Here is a 14,357-nt window from a genome sequence, read left to right as displayed (position 1 = left end):
TTCATATAAACAATCTCCATTACAAAAGTCCCCAGTACGCATTAGCAAATACTAGTAAAAGTTAGTCAATTTTAAAGAAAAGATGAAAATTTCCATTTTAAATACCACATTTCTCATTAACCACTTGCTCTGAAAGCAAACATGCCATCAGGATCTCAAAAGCAGAATACTTGCTGCTTAAACGGGCATTTAGTGGAGCAAACGACCAGTAAATCTCTGCCCACACAGTCATTACACTATGAAGCCTTGAATCATTTAGGTCATAAGAGCCAATAAACAGTCTTTACTGTTCATTGGCTCTCCTGGACTCCTGAATCGCCCGTGCAATTTCAGAAAAGTCCATATTGGGATTTAATGGCTTTAAAGGCCAAATTATTTCACACTTTTCAGATCTGATCCCATCTATTCTGCTCGGAAATCTTCCAGGAAACGGGAAACCGGCCCTTGTTTCGGCCTTTTCTGCTTTTTTCACCAACTCACATGCTATTGAAAAGCTCCCGGTACGTTTCGTCTCCCTTGCCCTCAGACATCAGGCTGTCCAGCTTGTCAATCAGCTTGGCCTCCACCTGCGTGGAGAAGAATTTAACCCTCAGTTAGACTGCCAGTCTAACAATATAGGTGAACAACACGATGATTTAGAGCACAAACTTCAAAAAGTGCTGTGTATCAAATGAAGTCATTAAAAAATAGAGTTTAATCTGGCAAGGATTTAATTTCAGATAAATGTATTCAAAGTTCATATCTGGCATCATTTTGAGAGCATGAGCGATCAAACTCAAAGGAAAGATTTAAGGTTTACAGCTTGTTAGTAGATAAATGGTTGACTTTAGTTTGTTCAAAATATTAAATTTGCACTTGAAAAATGTTTTTCTAAACTCACAACACGCTTTTTTTAAAAGATTATATATTTATCAGTGTAACAGGCTATCTTCAACAGCAATGCGGTCTCCCCGTCTCCATAGTTACAGCCCATTTATGTCGGCAAAAGTTCCTTATTGGTCAACCACATGCAACCTTGGTATTTCAGATTGTGCAGATGGATTTTGATGGAGATAACACTGATCAATGATGCTTTCTAAGATAATGAAAACACAGACCAAGGGAATAAAACTACCAAAAAGGTGGGATCTTCATGTATATCTGACATCTGAAGAAAAGGACATGAGAGTACATCCAGAAGGTTCCCCACATATAGCAAAATATTCATTAAAGCAACATTTACACCCTGGGGAAAGGTGTAGAAGTGGTTGCAAACTACAGATTCCTAGGACTTTAGCTGGACAACAAACTAGACTATGAATGCAACACAGAGACAATCTTAGAGAATAATCAGAGCAGACTACATCCTGAGGATGGAAGATACTTCAATGACTGCACCCAGATGCTGAATCACTTGTAACAGTCTGTTGTGCAAAGTGCAATCTGTTGTACAGCTATTTGCTGGAGCACAGAGTCTGAAAAGTTTCTTTAACAGAGTCTTAAAGTAGTCTGACTGGGGACAACCCTCTGATTATGAAAGGAGCACACTGCACTAGTTGCTGATTATGAGGTTCAGCTCTTTACACCTGCTACACAACACAGTGAAGAAACAAAGTGTGTTCAGTGAGAGGCTTCTTCAGCTCTGCTATAGCACAAAGAGATATCGGAGGTCATTCCTGTCAACAACCACCACTAACAAGTAAAGATGTTCTGATATTAACATTAAAATGCTATATTAGAAATGAAAGGTATTGGTATTTGCTTTTTTAATGACGCATCTTTTGCACAACATGCCCATATTATATGTCAAACTCTTCAGCTAAGCTTCTCTAACTCAAAATTTAAAAAAAAAAAAAAAAAATAAAAAAAAAAAAAAAAAAAAAAAAAAAAAAATATATATATATATATATATATATATATATATATATATATATATATATATATATATATATATATATATATATATACACACACACACACACAAGAAATGTCATGTATAGTTTTCAAGATAATTTTGCTTGTTTGGCACAGCTCGCTCCAAAAATATCGGTATCGGCTGATATCAGTAATAAAATTACAGTTAGACAAAGTCAGATATCTGTCAAAAACAAATCCAATATCGAAACTCCCTACTTTCAAGAACTCTTTCATGGTTTTGCAACAACATTTTTTGTCTTTCTGTGTATCAGCTGCTCTCTAAAGGGAAGAGAAAAACAACAAAAGCAACAAATATCTGAAGCCTGGTAAACAATCTGAAAGGAAACCATTCTTTGATGATGTCGATGGGTTCAAGGATTCTGAATATTTAACCTTTTATTAAAGGTTCTGTCTGTCCCATAAAGAGGTTTAATTCCTAAATCATTATTTAAGCTGAGCTGAAAGTACATGTTAAGCCTCGACGCATGAGCACCCGAGTGCCAAATGTTTCATAGTCAGTTGACAAAAATTACAGTGTCCAAATATCTTAAGACCTAATGTGGGCATGCATGGTTGTACTTTTATTTTAATTTTATTTGTTTCTACAAAAGTATTTAAAGAGTGAAAAAGTTTTTTAAAATAAATCTTATCTCTCCCCTGACAGTAGTATGAGTTGTTTATGATCCAAATGAAGAAGGTCTAATCTCACCTGCTTGAAATTGCCGCTGCGTCGCTGCTCCCAGTCCATCATGTCATGGAAGATGGGGATCATGACATTCCTCAGATCAGGTTGAGGCACCAGGGTCACTTCCAGGAAGGGCCCAATCATTGCTGGAATGAAGTTCAACTTATGCTCCCCTGGAGGAGAGACACAGTTCAGCGCCGAGGTTAGACTTTTCATTTTATCCCCGAACACAGCAGATTGCTCATGTCAGAGGCACTTTGCACAACTCTGGGAAACAGTTGTCCTTTAGTGAACCTCACTGGGATAATTTCAATTAAACTCCACAAATTTCTCTAATTCGACTGAAGTATGCACTCATTAAAACAGTGTTTTCATTAGCTAAATACCCGCAGTGTGTACATTACTGCTTGCAGATGGGTTTCTCAGCAGTACTGGGACCAAAGCAAAGCAAATGCATCCGCATTAAGCAGACTGAGGCACAACTACAGTTACCATGGTAACAAACAACTTTGGGTCTGAAGGAGAAACACTGATCAGTACAAGTGTTATTTAAATGCTTCTGTGCTTTTGGTGCATTAAAGTTCTTCTGGGTCAAACAAGCAGCAATAAAGATCTAATAAGTAAATGTAAGTCAAATTCCAGTACCTGTAACAGATCCCAGTGCAACCACAGCAGCGTAGATATTACCATGCACCTATAAAGCTATAATCTGATGATCTCACCTAAATTCTGCCACATGCTGAAGATCTCACAACCCATCATCACTCTCATGTCTCCATACCTGCATGACAAAAACGTGCTTTTAAAACAAAGACAGAGTGGCTGCACATAGTCGCTTTTTCAAACACTGAATACACACGGTGTGTGTTTTTAACATTGACAGCAGAAAATGTAGTGTATGCAACAGTTACTTTTCCAGTATTTTCTTTCTCTTGGAGGGTGAGAAGGACTCCAGTTGAAGACAGGGCTGGTTGATAAATATCACAGACAGATAGAAATACGAGTCCCAAACCTGAGAATGATGTGAAAAATAGGCATCTTGTCAAAATCCTGCAAAAGACTTGCAGTTAAACTAAAGTTTGGCAAGCATACTTTATTTTTAGGCTTCAGTGGCACTTTGCCATCCAAATGAACAACTGCAATTTGAATCTAATAAGTTATTCTTTGATGCTGTCATTCGGATTTTGCTTTCCACAGCGTCAGCTCCCGTTTGACAGCTACCATTTACAAAAATGTCTACAAGTTATTGTGAACTTATTCTGCAGACGTCTTGCAGCTGAGGCTGTTTCGATCCTGATTCCTTTGTTTCAGACATTGTGCAGACCCTCACACACACACACACACACACACACACACACACACACACACACACACACACACACACACACACACACACACACACAGCGCACTCCTACCTTATAGTCAAACTTGTCACTCAGGAAGTTTTTCCTCAGCGCATCAGAAAGGTAGAGGACAGTGGTGATGATGACACTGATGAAGTCAGAAAGCTGGAGCTGAGTTACTGTGGCAACTTGCCAGTCAATGCATCACTGTCAACTCTTATCATTGTTTTTTAATAAAGTCAGTTTATTTCCTTCTGGTTGGGATTTGTTTTATATTTCTGCATGGTGAATGATCTTACTTATTTGTGACCAGCCTCATCACTGTCCAGTCTTTCGGAAACATCTCCGGTCTTATTAGGATCCTGAAGACTGTGAAGATGTGAAGGAGGAAATCCTGCAACGGAAACACAAACAGTAAACAGCTGGAAGAGATTTGTTCGCTTGAACTGTTCTCATGGCATTTTGTGTTTTCTTTCACCAATCATCCTCTACTCAGCTCCTCTGTGTCTCTTTCCACGGTGCTGAAACATTCAATACAAGCTTTGTCTAAAAGCTACAACACCCAATCAGTGACTCCATTAAAAACATAAATATATGTAGCAGCTTAAGTTCTCATTAAAAGGAAATTAGTTCCAGTTATATATATTGATGACTATAATACTATGTTTACATCTCAGCTTGCTTAGATGTGTGCAAGAACAGAAGCAACAAAGTGGGATCTTCTGCAAAATGTGCCAGAAATGTGGTAACTATGATATTTTCTCCCTTTTATAATCAGAAAATGTCTCAGAAGATATGATCCATGCATGTACACATATAATTATAACTGACATTTAAATATTTTGCTTTAGAAATATAAGAGGATCAGATAGAAATTCAAATCTTGAATCAAGATCTGCATCAAAAAAGCTCCTTTATCAGCCAATAGATCACCTTTCTTCAAGCTGTATGAGCGATGGCCTCATGACGTAGTTCTGCTAACAAACAGTAACATTTCTTTTGTTTCTTTTATTATAATACACATCTGTGTCAGACAAGCCTTAATCCTCCTTTATGTTATTGTTTGTATCACTGCCAGAAACACATCCTCAACACAATTAAGCAATGAGAGAGAGAAGGTTTGTCAAAGCAAACAGCTATAAATGAGAAGAGAGAGAGAGATGGATGTGGCAGTCTCACCCTCAGGTCATCTTTGCTGCTGAACGCCTGCAGCAGCTGCTGGTAGTGCTTGTCACTCATCTGTCGCAGGAGTGCCAGCAAGCATGCCACAAACTCTCCCTGACAGGAAAACACAGAATGAAACAGAAAAGGGAATGCTGTTTGAATGCACCGGAGCAACCAGGCTTATCTTCAGGGCTTGCACTAAATTATTAAATCGAATTTACTATTGAGGTTTGAAATATTTATACTGAAAAGAGTCAAGTAGGAGCAATGGCAACGTTATTTAAGAGAATTATTTACTTGTCTCTTCGCACCAGAATGTTAAAAACCTTAATCTGAACTATTGAAGACACTTCTTTTTTCTTCTCTTTTCCCCCCTGTTTTCCTCTTCATATTAAGGGCAAATAAGGAGTGAAGAGAATTCTAAAATATGCTTATTTTATTTTAGTTGTGCCTTTGCTGCATTAGGTGAAGGGTAAGGCAGGTCTACTGTATTGAATCTACAACACAGATACATACAGAAAGAATTACATCTCTTATTATCCGCTTCACCTTTACAATTCCTCGCTGGTCTTCATCATAAATATTATCTAGAACTATTAATATCAAGGATATTGGCAGATGTTTAGTTTCCAGTGCTACAGCTGAACTTAAAACCCCAAAATACTCTTGTAGTTTTTATCAAATCCACTGACAGACTGGTGCTAAGTATTAAACACACATACAGTAACGTCCTGGAACTGCAGTCTCATGGCAGGTCCAGCAGGCTGGGGCCGGTTGCTGATTTCCAGGATGGTCCTCAGTAAAACTCCCAATAGGCTTTCCACTATAAGATCCACTTCCTCAGATACTGCAGGCTCCTACGAAGAGAAAACACAAACAGCCAAAATCAGTTTTAACCCCTAAAAAAACTAGAAAACCACATGCCTGTAATGAATTAGTATATTTTTACAACCAGTCTGTTTCATTACTTTTAGTCGCAGTAAATGGTCCACTTCTCAGATTTGTAAAGACGTGTAAAATCCACATATGTGTGATTGGAAAGGAATAAATCAAGATGGCATTAAGCACAATGAGAAATGTTTATAAAAAAAACCACATATCCATTCAAAACAAGTTAGAACACGTTAATAAGATAGAAGATGTTTTTAAAAGACAGTACAGGTGAGGTCTCCAAATTGGCCTTATCGGCACAGTAAGGTCAACATTTTCTAATTAGAAGACATCAGGTTTTAAATGATGAAGTGAAAAATATAAAAGCAATACAATAAAACTTTTGTAAGGAAAAATGCAAATATGAAGGCAGCATAATGCTAAGGTACTTTCAGAGAAAAACTCAGAGCACTGTTTCATTAAACTAACCTTGACTTAGTGCCTTATTTGCAACTTCTACCAACATAAACTTAAATTCTGATCATGAGCCAGTGTCATTCAGTGCAAGAGCCAAGCCTGCAACTCCTGGCATGTCATTTTTATCCTCATATCACTTTTAATGAGTCTGGAAGCAGGGAAGCTTTAGTTTCAGGGCTACACGGAGCTTTCTGAAGCTATTCAAGTTCACAAAAGAGCTGAGAATGGAAAAGAATGAAAGAAGGAAGAATGAAAAGGAGAAAGACGGTTAAAGATTAAAAGCATCTCAAAGAAAGGAGCGGATAAACCTGTGTGCGTGTGTGTGTGTGTGTGTCTCCCTGTCGTCTCTAACCCTGACAAAAGAGACAGGTGTTAGAAAGAGTGATAATAAGAAAGGAGTCTCACTGGCACATTGGCTATCACTACTGTCACCTCCCTTTAAATATGGTGCCAATCTGTGCTCTGTGTGTGTGTGTGTGTGTGTCCTTCTAGGTGCCTTTACCACTAACTGTCCCTCTGGCAGCAAAGAGAGCAAGCTAGCCAACCTCAACTGCAACACACACACACACACACACACACACACACACACACACACAAAGAGATAAGACGCAAAGCTCAAAGTCACTGACAATCTTCTCCAGTAAATTTATAGGCCTAACCAGTGGAATACACACCTGCCAATGTTCTAACTATGACTAATTGCAATAAACAGGAATTAAAACAATCTGCCGTGCAACGTTGTTACCAAGGAGACCACCGACTTATCCCTGCAGTTCTGATTCACTTTCACTGAGCGGCAGTTACAGAGGACACATCTTCAGGTGTAACTAATGTCAGGCAACATAAAAAAATCAAAGAAAAACATGACAACTAGTCTCATTCAGGATGAGGAGGGCTTTTCTTCCAGCTTAGTTATCGGCGGTAACACTTACAGCAGAGCTGTTTTCCTCCTTTTTGATGAGGGGGAGCATGCTGGTGAGGATGCGGGCACACATGACCAGGTCTCTCTGCTCCTGCATGTGAGTGTGGAGGACTCGCAGCACCACGGGCAACAACACACACCTCGATTCTGCCACACAAAAAGGCATTATGCATTGAAGAAGCATGAAAAGTAAACAGAAAAAGAAACACAATCATTTTCTTCAAGCTCCAGATTTCCTGCTTTGCTTACATGCGCACAAGTTTCTGAATTAACGGCGTTAATATGGTTGATATGTGAGATGAATATCTGAATTATGTGGATGTTTTTCTTGCTACTTGTGGCCTCTGGGAGCATTATGGGAGGGGCATGCAGAGACTAATTTGCATAAGTGTAAAGCCTTTATCAAGCAGCATTTATTAGCAGAGGTTATTACACTTCAGTGAACCTTTTAGCCAAGGTGTGTCAGCTAATGTCACATAATGCACCATGGCAAAACAGCGTGCTTTGCAAATTACAAGGCAAAATGGGAAAACATTGCTTTACTTGCTCAAATCTTTTTATGAGTTTGCAAACATTAATAATGAACAGAACGTGTGGAAAAGTCCTCACCGGGGTTAATGTAAAGCTGGCTTTCCACTGTCTTGGCAATGCACTGCAGCTTGACCGCTTCCAGGGGACTTTCAGCGTGGGCAGTGCTTGGCAGGCTGGCCAGCGTCTCCCTGACGAAACCAGCCACCTCCCGCACCGTGAAGATCTTCAGCAGCTCGCCATAGATCGCGGGGAATGTCCGCAAGAACACCGCCTGCACAGAGAGCGAGATATGCTCGGTCATGTTGAGAATAAAACAAACAAGGCTCCATCTATTATCATCAAAGCCAAATAAATCACTTTTGCTTTGCAGCTCAGAGCCTTCAAGCTGAAAATTAGCACTGAGGACAGCATTTTCTAATATGAATATGCATGATGGTTTCATATCCTAAATAGTATTTCCCTGCCCATGCAGTGCATCTTTTACTGAATCAGCAGATAATGCAAATTTAATCTTGTGAAAGAAGCTTTTTTTTTTTGTGAAGGTGCTGTGAAGCTCAGTTAGGAAAAAGCTTGGCGATGACAAATGGAAAAAACGCCTGAGGGGATCGGAGAGCTCATTACACAATATTCTATTAAACTACATAAGAATAAGTATCCAGTAGTCACACAACAGACGTCACACTGATGCTTCTGTGTATGGAGAGATGTTTTGTTGGGAAAACAACAGTAGGGATGAACTGTTGTGCTCTGAATCACTGTACAGGGTTGGATTTGGATGGCACTCCGGCAGCCATGGATTACGTGGATTAAGCTGAAGGACTGCTAGGAATTTCTGTCCATCACTTGTTTGCAACTTGCCGTCAGATGCTCTTTCTTCCTGCGCAGTTCTGTCAGGTTCTTATGGCACAGCTGCAATATGTGCCGACCCTTAAGCCCAGCAGACCGCAGAATCTGGGTTTCTATGGAGCACTTCATTTCAATTTCAAATGTGTTTTGAGAAAAAGGCCTGTTCAGACGAGCTAACTGATATTTAAGATCCTGTCTGACGTTATAAAACAGTAAAACAGCTCCTTGTGTTGATCACGTCCAAAGGACCACACCATCTTCAAGCCCCAATTCCCCATGTGCAGGAATTACTGTTGTGCCTGCAAGTCTGTGTTTTAATGAATGTTGGTACAGTGAGTGTGTGAGCCACATGTAACGGATTAACTCGGATTAACAGCAGCCTGACCTGCATCCTCCCATAATTATTGTTGTGTTGAGAATTCAGATTAAACCAGATCAGAAGTCAGTGGAGGGATGAAACAGAGCTTTTCAGACCAGCATGAATGGGGCACAGCTTGAATATTTCATAATGGACTCAATTTCTACGATGCTCGAAGCCTTAAAGTTGGAGTATGTAAGATTTTCAATATTTTCAAAATAAATGAACTAATAAAATAACTACAGTCATAATTAGAAAGGTTTTTGAACATGTAGGTTCCAGTCTGTCCATATTTGATGCGTTATTAAATTACAAGTTCAATTAATGACAAAAAGCACTTTTTTTTAAACTGGTAGGCAAACATTTAAGAAGGGTCTTTGTCATTAATCAAACTTGTAATTTAATAACACATCAAATATGGACAGACTGGAACCTACATGTTTAAAAAAACTATCTAATTATGATTGTAGTAATTTTTTTAGTTAATTTATTTTGAAAATATTGAAAATTGTACATACTCCACCTTTAAAGGCAGTAAAAGTGAATATGTGTTTTGATATTTCTTTTGGACAGACTCTTAAATTTTTTAAATAGATGATGAAGAGAAAAGTGGACAAAATAATACAAACAAGCACACACACACACACACACACACACACACGCAGAGTATTTCCTGTCAGGAGTGCTCGACTACACAGCCACCGCAGCATCTGTTCCTCGTGTCTAATTGGGATGATATTTGGCATATTTAGCTTGTTTGTTTTGGTCTTGTCTGAAATCAGAGGGAAGGCGGCCACCCCGCAGAGCGGACCTCCCACCGGAGAAGAAAAAGCTGTCACAGGAATTCATGCTCTGACTCCAGACCCCTCTGGCAGCGTGAAATTCAATTACAACCAATTCCTCCCCTCACATCGCAAGTGCATTAACGGGACTTCTCCACAAAAAGAAAACATGATGCAGCGCACAAGCACCCACTGGCACAAATCCACACATTTCTAGACGGGCGAACAGAAAGGGACACCTCTGATGAGGCACGAGCACAGACGAGCATACACACACCTGCGTCTGCGCGACGGGACTGATGCCTTTGTTTTCCTGTGACAGGAAGAAACGGATGGACATGAAGAGCTCGTGGATGCAGACTCTGAACTCCTCCTCGTTCTGGCCTCCAGTGGCCAATGAGAAGAGCCGGCGAGACTGGATGATGTACTTGAAGATGTACTCGCTAGCCTGGAGGAAAGAAGCAACAACTGTTTATTGTTTATTGGTTAAAAGACTAAATGTCTCAGTGTTCCCTCCTTTTTTTTTTTCTTTAAAGTGTCTTGTCCAGCATTTAGGCAAGCAGAATGATAGTCTGGATGCTGTGTTCTGCTGAGCAAATTTACTTTGCCAAGGGAAGCTTTATAGATATAAAGATCCCCTTGACTTTCTGAATTTTTATTTTATTTCTATGTTTATTTTGTGTTATTGTTTGCATTGTAGAGTTTGTAGTGCTGGACTGGACTGGCAAGGACAGAAGAAAGACAGAAAGAGAGAAAGAGAGAGGGAGAAAAAAAAAAACTTAAAAAAAAAAAAAAAAGACAGAAAAAACAAAAACAAACCAAAAAAAAAAAAAAACCTACAGATGTATACATATGTATATATACCTATATACATACACACATACATACATATATACACATATATATATACATATATATATATATAAATCCACACACACACACACACACACACACACATACATATATATGTACAAACACATATATGCACTCATCAGAGAAGCTGCGTTACTCCAAATTTCAGGAATTAAAAGAAAATAAATTGTTCTGTTAACATGCTTTAAAATGATAAACAGTGACCTTGCTGGTCTGAGGACAGCAAGCTTTTAAGGCTTTCTGCGTGTAAATGTGGAAACCCTGCTGATATTTTTGTGATGCCTGCCCTATTTATTATTCACTGCACTACAGGCTGGCATTTAATTCATCTGCAAAGCATGTCTGCATCTATTACTGAAATAAAATGATGAGGATTCCCAAACACCGGAGGCGCTGTGTTTCCGCTGATTAAAATTGCACATGGCGTCACAGAGCGAGAAGGGGGGGGGGGGGGGGGGGGGGGGGGGTGAAAACGGCACGATGCATTCACTTCTGATGGGGGAGTGAATTGGCAGGAGAGGCAGTGCAAAGGAATGAGTTTGTTTGTTTGTTTGTGTGGATGCGGTAACCGCGTGTGCGTGTAAATACGGGTTCGTGTGTATCTGTTTAAAGACAGCTGCATGCCTCACCTTGAGCACCTGCTGGATGTGGTCCTGGTGCTCTGCATCCACAATGCGGTCCACGTACCACTTCAGTACTTTGATCAGGTCCCTAGAGCACACACACACACACACACACACACACACACACACACACACACACACACACACACACAGACACCTAGTATCAACCTTTACCTCTAGCAGCATCGCCTCTGCCGGTGGAGCTGGCAAAAAATACAGTCGATGAGGCAACATCGTGTTTTAAAATGCAACACTCCTTCACCCAACCCGTAAACCCATTTCACATGACACCATTGCGCTTATTTCATCAACGGGGCTCCTGGGAGGCTCAACAATGGTGACTGGAAAAGGCAAGAAAAAGTCAGTTTTTATTTCTAATGTTCTCTCAGTTTCAACCCAGACTGGATGCCACTGAGTCTTTATAAACACACCATGCTGGTTATATGGGGAACAAGTTATATGTGTGCTTTATTTAGCTGGCTGTTTAATTAAAATCCGATTAATATAGAACAACAACATTACAAGTAAGAGTTTAAACCAGGTGGATGTTGCAGATATAAAGAAAAAAGACAACAATGGTATGTTAGCAGGTGGAGGAGGAAGAAAAAGACTGTAAGTAAGTGCAGCCTGTTGTGAACATGTGTATAGAGAAGCTCCAGCACAATGCCATCGCTCTCTTTTCATCAGCCAGGGGGCACCATAAGCATTTGATTAACTCCTCTGACTCCCACAAAGGTCGGCTTCATCCCGCCTGCTCACGTGATTTGTTATCAAAACACAATATGTGGGCAAGGTTGCAGTATTCCATACTCAAGGCATTTCCGCAGCCTTGAGCAGCAACACACACGGGAGGTGAAGAGGAAAGCTGTACACACCTGTAGGACAAAGCTCCAGCAAAATGGCCCTCAATGTAGGTGTCCATGACAGGCTTGAAGTGTTGGAATTTACTATCCTGGAGGAGGTTGATAATATGAACCTTGGAAGAGAAGAAGAAATTAGACATGCTATTAAAAAAACGGGTGATTTTTTTTTTTTTTCTCCCCTCTTAAAAATAAACCAAAACTAAAAGCTTCACCCTTAATGGGCTGAAAAAATAATCTCAACTCCAGGTGACGCATTTACAGTCGGCAGCATTTCATTGATGCCACATCACTGCGTGCGCTGCTCATATGACCAAAGCGAAGACTGCATTTGTTTATTGGCGTCCATAAATGACTGTCAATTTCTTTCCCGAGATTTTTTTTGGATGGATTCAAGGTTTTGTTGGAAAATCCCTTCAAACCGATGGAATAAGCAGAAACGTCATACAGTAAAATTCTCTTTAGGATGAATTCATTTGGGGAATGATGTATTTAAATCCACAGTCACTGGAGCTTTCCATCGACAAATATTTTCCGCATGGTTTTTAAGCATATCTGGTATTTCTTTAGAATTGAGGGTATTTCTTCCACAGTTCAGAAGCTTTTGAGTCATCTGAACCTTAAATCTGCAAAATGGTAAAACAGGGAACTTAGATTCAAATGATTTAACAGTATTTTTCTTGGAAAACGGAACAGATGAGGAAGAAAAAAAAACTACTGTTTGTGCTATAAAACCACCAGTGCACAAGTTATTAAAACCGGTCCAAACCACAAAAGATAAGTTCACTTACACAGCTAGCTGGATTGATCTCAAAACCATGAAAAGCAAATATGATAAGAGCCCCATGTCATCAAACCTCTTCATCAATGATAACACGTCGGTGTATGAAGAAAAGTGTGTTTTTATGTCAACATGAGGCTGATGTGAAGCGAGACAGAAGTTGACAGAGACAGGGAAGATAGAGAAACAGATTGATTTTGGGCTTCGGCTCAGCACAGCGTGACCATGGCGGGACTGGCTCAGCAAGCTGTGAAGTGTCCCATCACTTGATCTTTTTTTTTTTTTTCTCTCCTTGCTGTTTTGATCAGATAGTGCTCGCTATATAAAGTTGGGAGAGAAAATGGAAAAGAAAAAGACCGACCTCATTGTCAGAGAAAACTTCTTACCAGTGAATCAAACACTTTCAGTCCATATCTCTGTGAGCTTTCATCCAAAATGCCAAAGAGGGTGTCCAGTGTGTCCTGAAGAAACTGGAAAACATAGGAAAAAAAAAAAGTGGGGTTTAATCCAGGGCTTCAGCTTTTTAAATATCACACATTCTCTGATGTTGTCAGAACCAAAATACAGTAAGAGTGAAATCAAATCAATGGTGAGGAGAAGACTGTGGACCCACTTTGACAATCTCCGAACCATCGATCTCTTTCAGCTTAGACAGGCTGTCATTGATCCTTTCAGGATGGGCTCGCCACTTCAGCAGGTCCAACATATCACCTAGAGGAAGACAAAGAACGAAAGAAGCTTTTAACCCTGACATGACTGGTGGAAGCAACCTTTATGCACATCTTTTTGTTTTTTTTGTAAATTTAAAGCAAGACTGAGATGGAAATACAACTCGCATCACAAAGCACTGCTCAATTAAACCTCCAAAATGTCACTAAATCCAAACAAATGACAAAATTTTTCAAGTGCAGAGGGATAAAGGAGATAGAAAGTCCTTTTCCTGCAGCTGAATCCCCAGACATACACATGAATAAAACATCAGCATCCAGAAAAAGGTCTTGTAGTTGGCTCTCCTTTTGCACCTCTATGTGCACGTTGCTGAGTTTGTGTGTCTCAAAATATGTGCTAAAAATTCCAGTGTTGAAAGCTCAGCAGCCACATATGTTTCACTAAATATTGATTTTTTTAATGTATTTATTCCCTTAAATGCAACAAACTAATCCGTCTGCAAATCTGACTGCATGTAGACTGTAAAAACAGGATTTGTTGGTTTATTATAATTTTTGTACAAGAAAATCTGCATGGAAATGGAGTCTTTTCCCGTTGCCAGTAGCAATGCGATTGGACTCCAGGAAAAGCCTGCACACATAACAAAACCTGTCCCTGAAAACTTTGAAAAGCATGAA

The 14,357-nt window shown here is 39.6% G+C and overlaps 1 protein-coding gene across 3 annotated transcripts in view; it reads right to left on the bottom strand.

Annotated features, from left to right (window-relative positions):
• dock4b (dedicator of cytokinesis 4b) overlaps positions 1–14,357 on the bottom strand; it is a gene marked incomplete at both ends in the record, with an annotated part of 117,991 nt that overhangs the window by 28,794 nt on the left and 74,840 nt on the right. For all 3 annotated transcript variants that reach the window (XM_079263285.1, XM_079263284.1, XM_079263283.1), the window contains 15 exons: positions 481–566; positions 2,606–2,754; positions 3,304–3,362; positions 3,493–3,593; positions 3,997–4,072; positions 4,224–4,318; positions 5,104–5,202; positions 5,811–5,945; positions 7,368–7,504; positions 7,967–8,159; positions 10,152–10,322; positions 11,377–11,458; positions 12,246–12,346; positions 13,398–13,481; positions 13,625–13,722. In XM_079263285.1, coding sequence (XP_079119411.1) covers positions 481–566; positions 2,606–2,754; positions 3,304–3,362; positions 3,493–3,593; positions 3,997–4,072; positions 4,224–4,318; positions 5,104–5,202; positions 5,811–5,945; positions 7,368–7,504; positions 7,967–8,159; positions 10,152–10,322; positions 11,377–11,458; positions 12,246–12,346; positions 13,398–13,481; positions 13,625–13,722 — 1,666 coding nt within the window. The remainder of the gene's footprint in view (positions 1–480; positions 567–2,605; positions 2,755–3,303; positions 3,363–3,492; positions 3,594–3,996; positions 4,073–4,223; positions 4,319–5,103; positions 5,203–5,810; positions 5,946–7,367; positions 7,505–7,966; positions 8,160–10,151; positions 10,323–11,376; positions 11,459–12,245; positions 12,347–13,397; positions 13,482–13,624; positions 13,723–14,357) is intronic.

Source organism: Telmatherina bonti (genome assembly GCF_933228915.1).
Source record: "Telmatherina bonti genome assembly, chromosome: 23".
NCBI lineage: Eukaryota > Metazoa > Chordata > Actinopteri > Atheriniformes > Telmatherinidae > Telmatherina > Telmatherina bonti.
The sequence above is the reverse complement of the archived record's forward strand: the minus strand, read 5'-3'. Positions and strand labels throughout refer to the sequence as shown.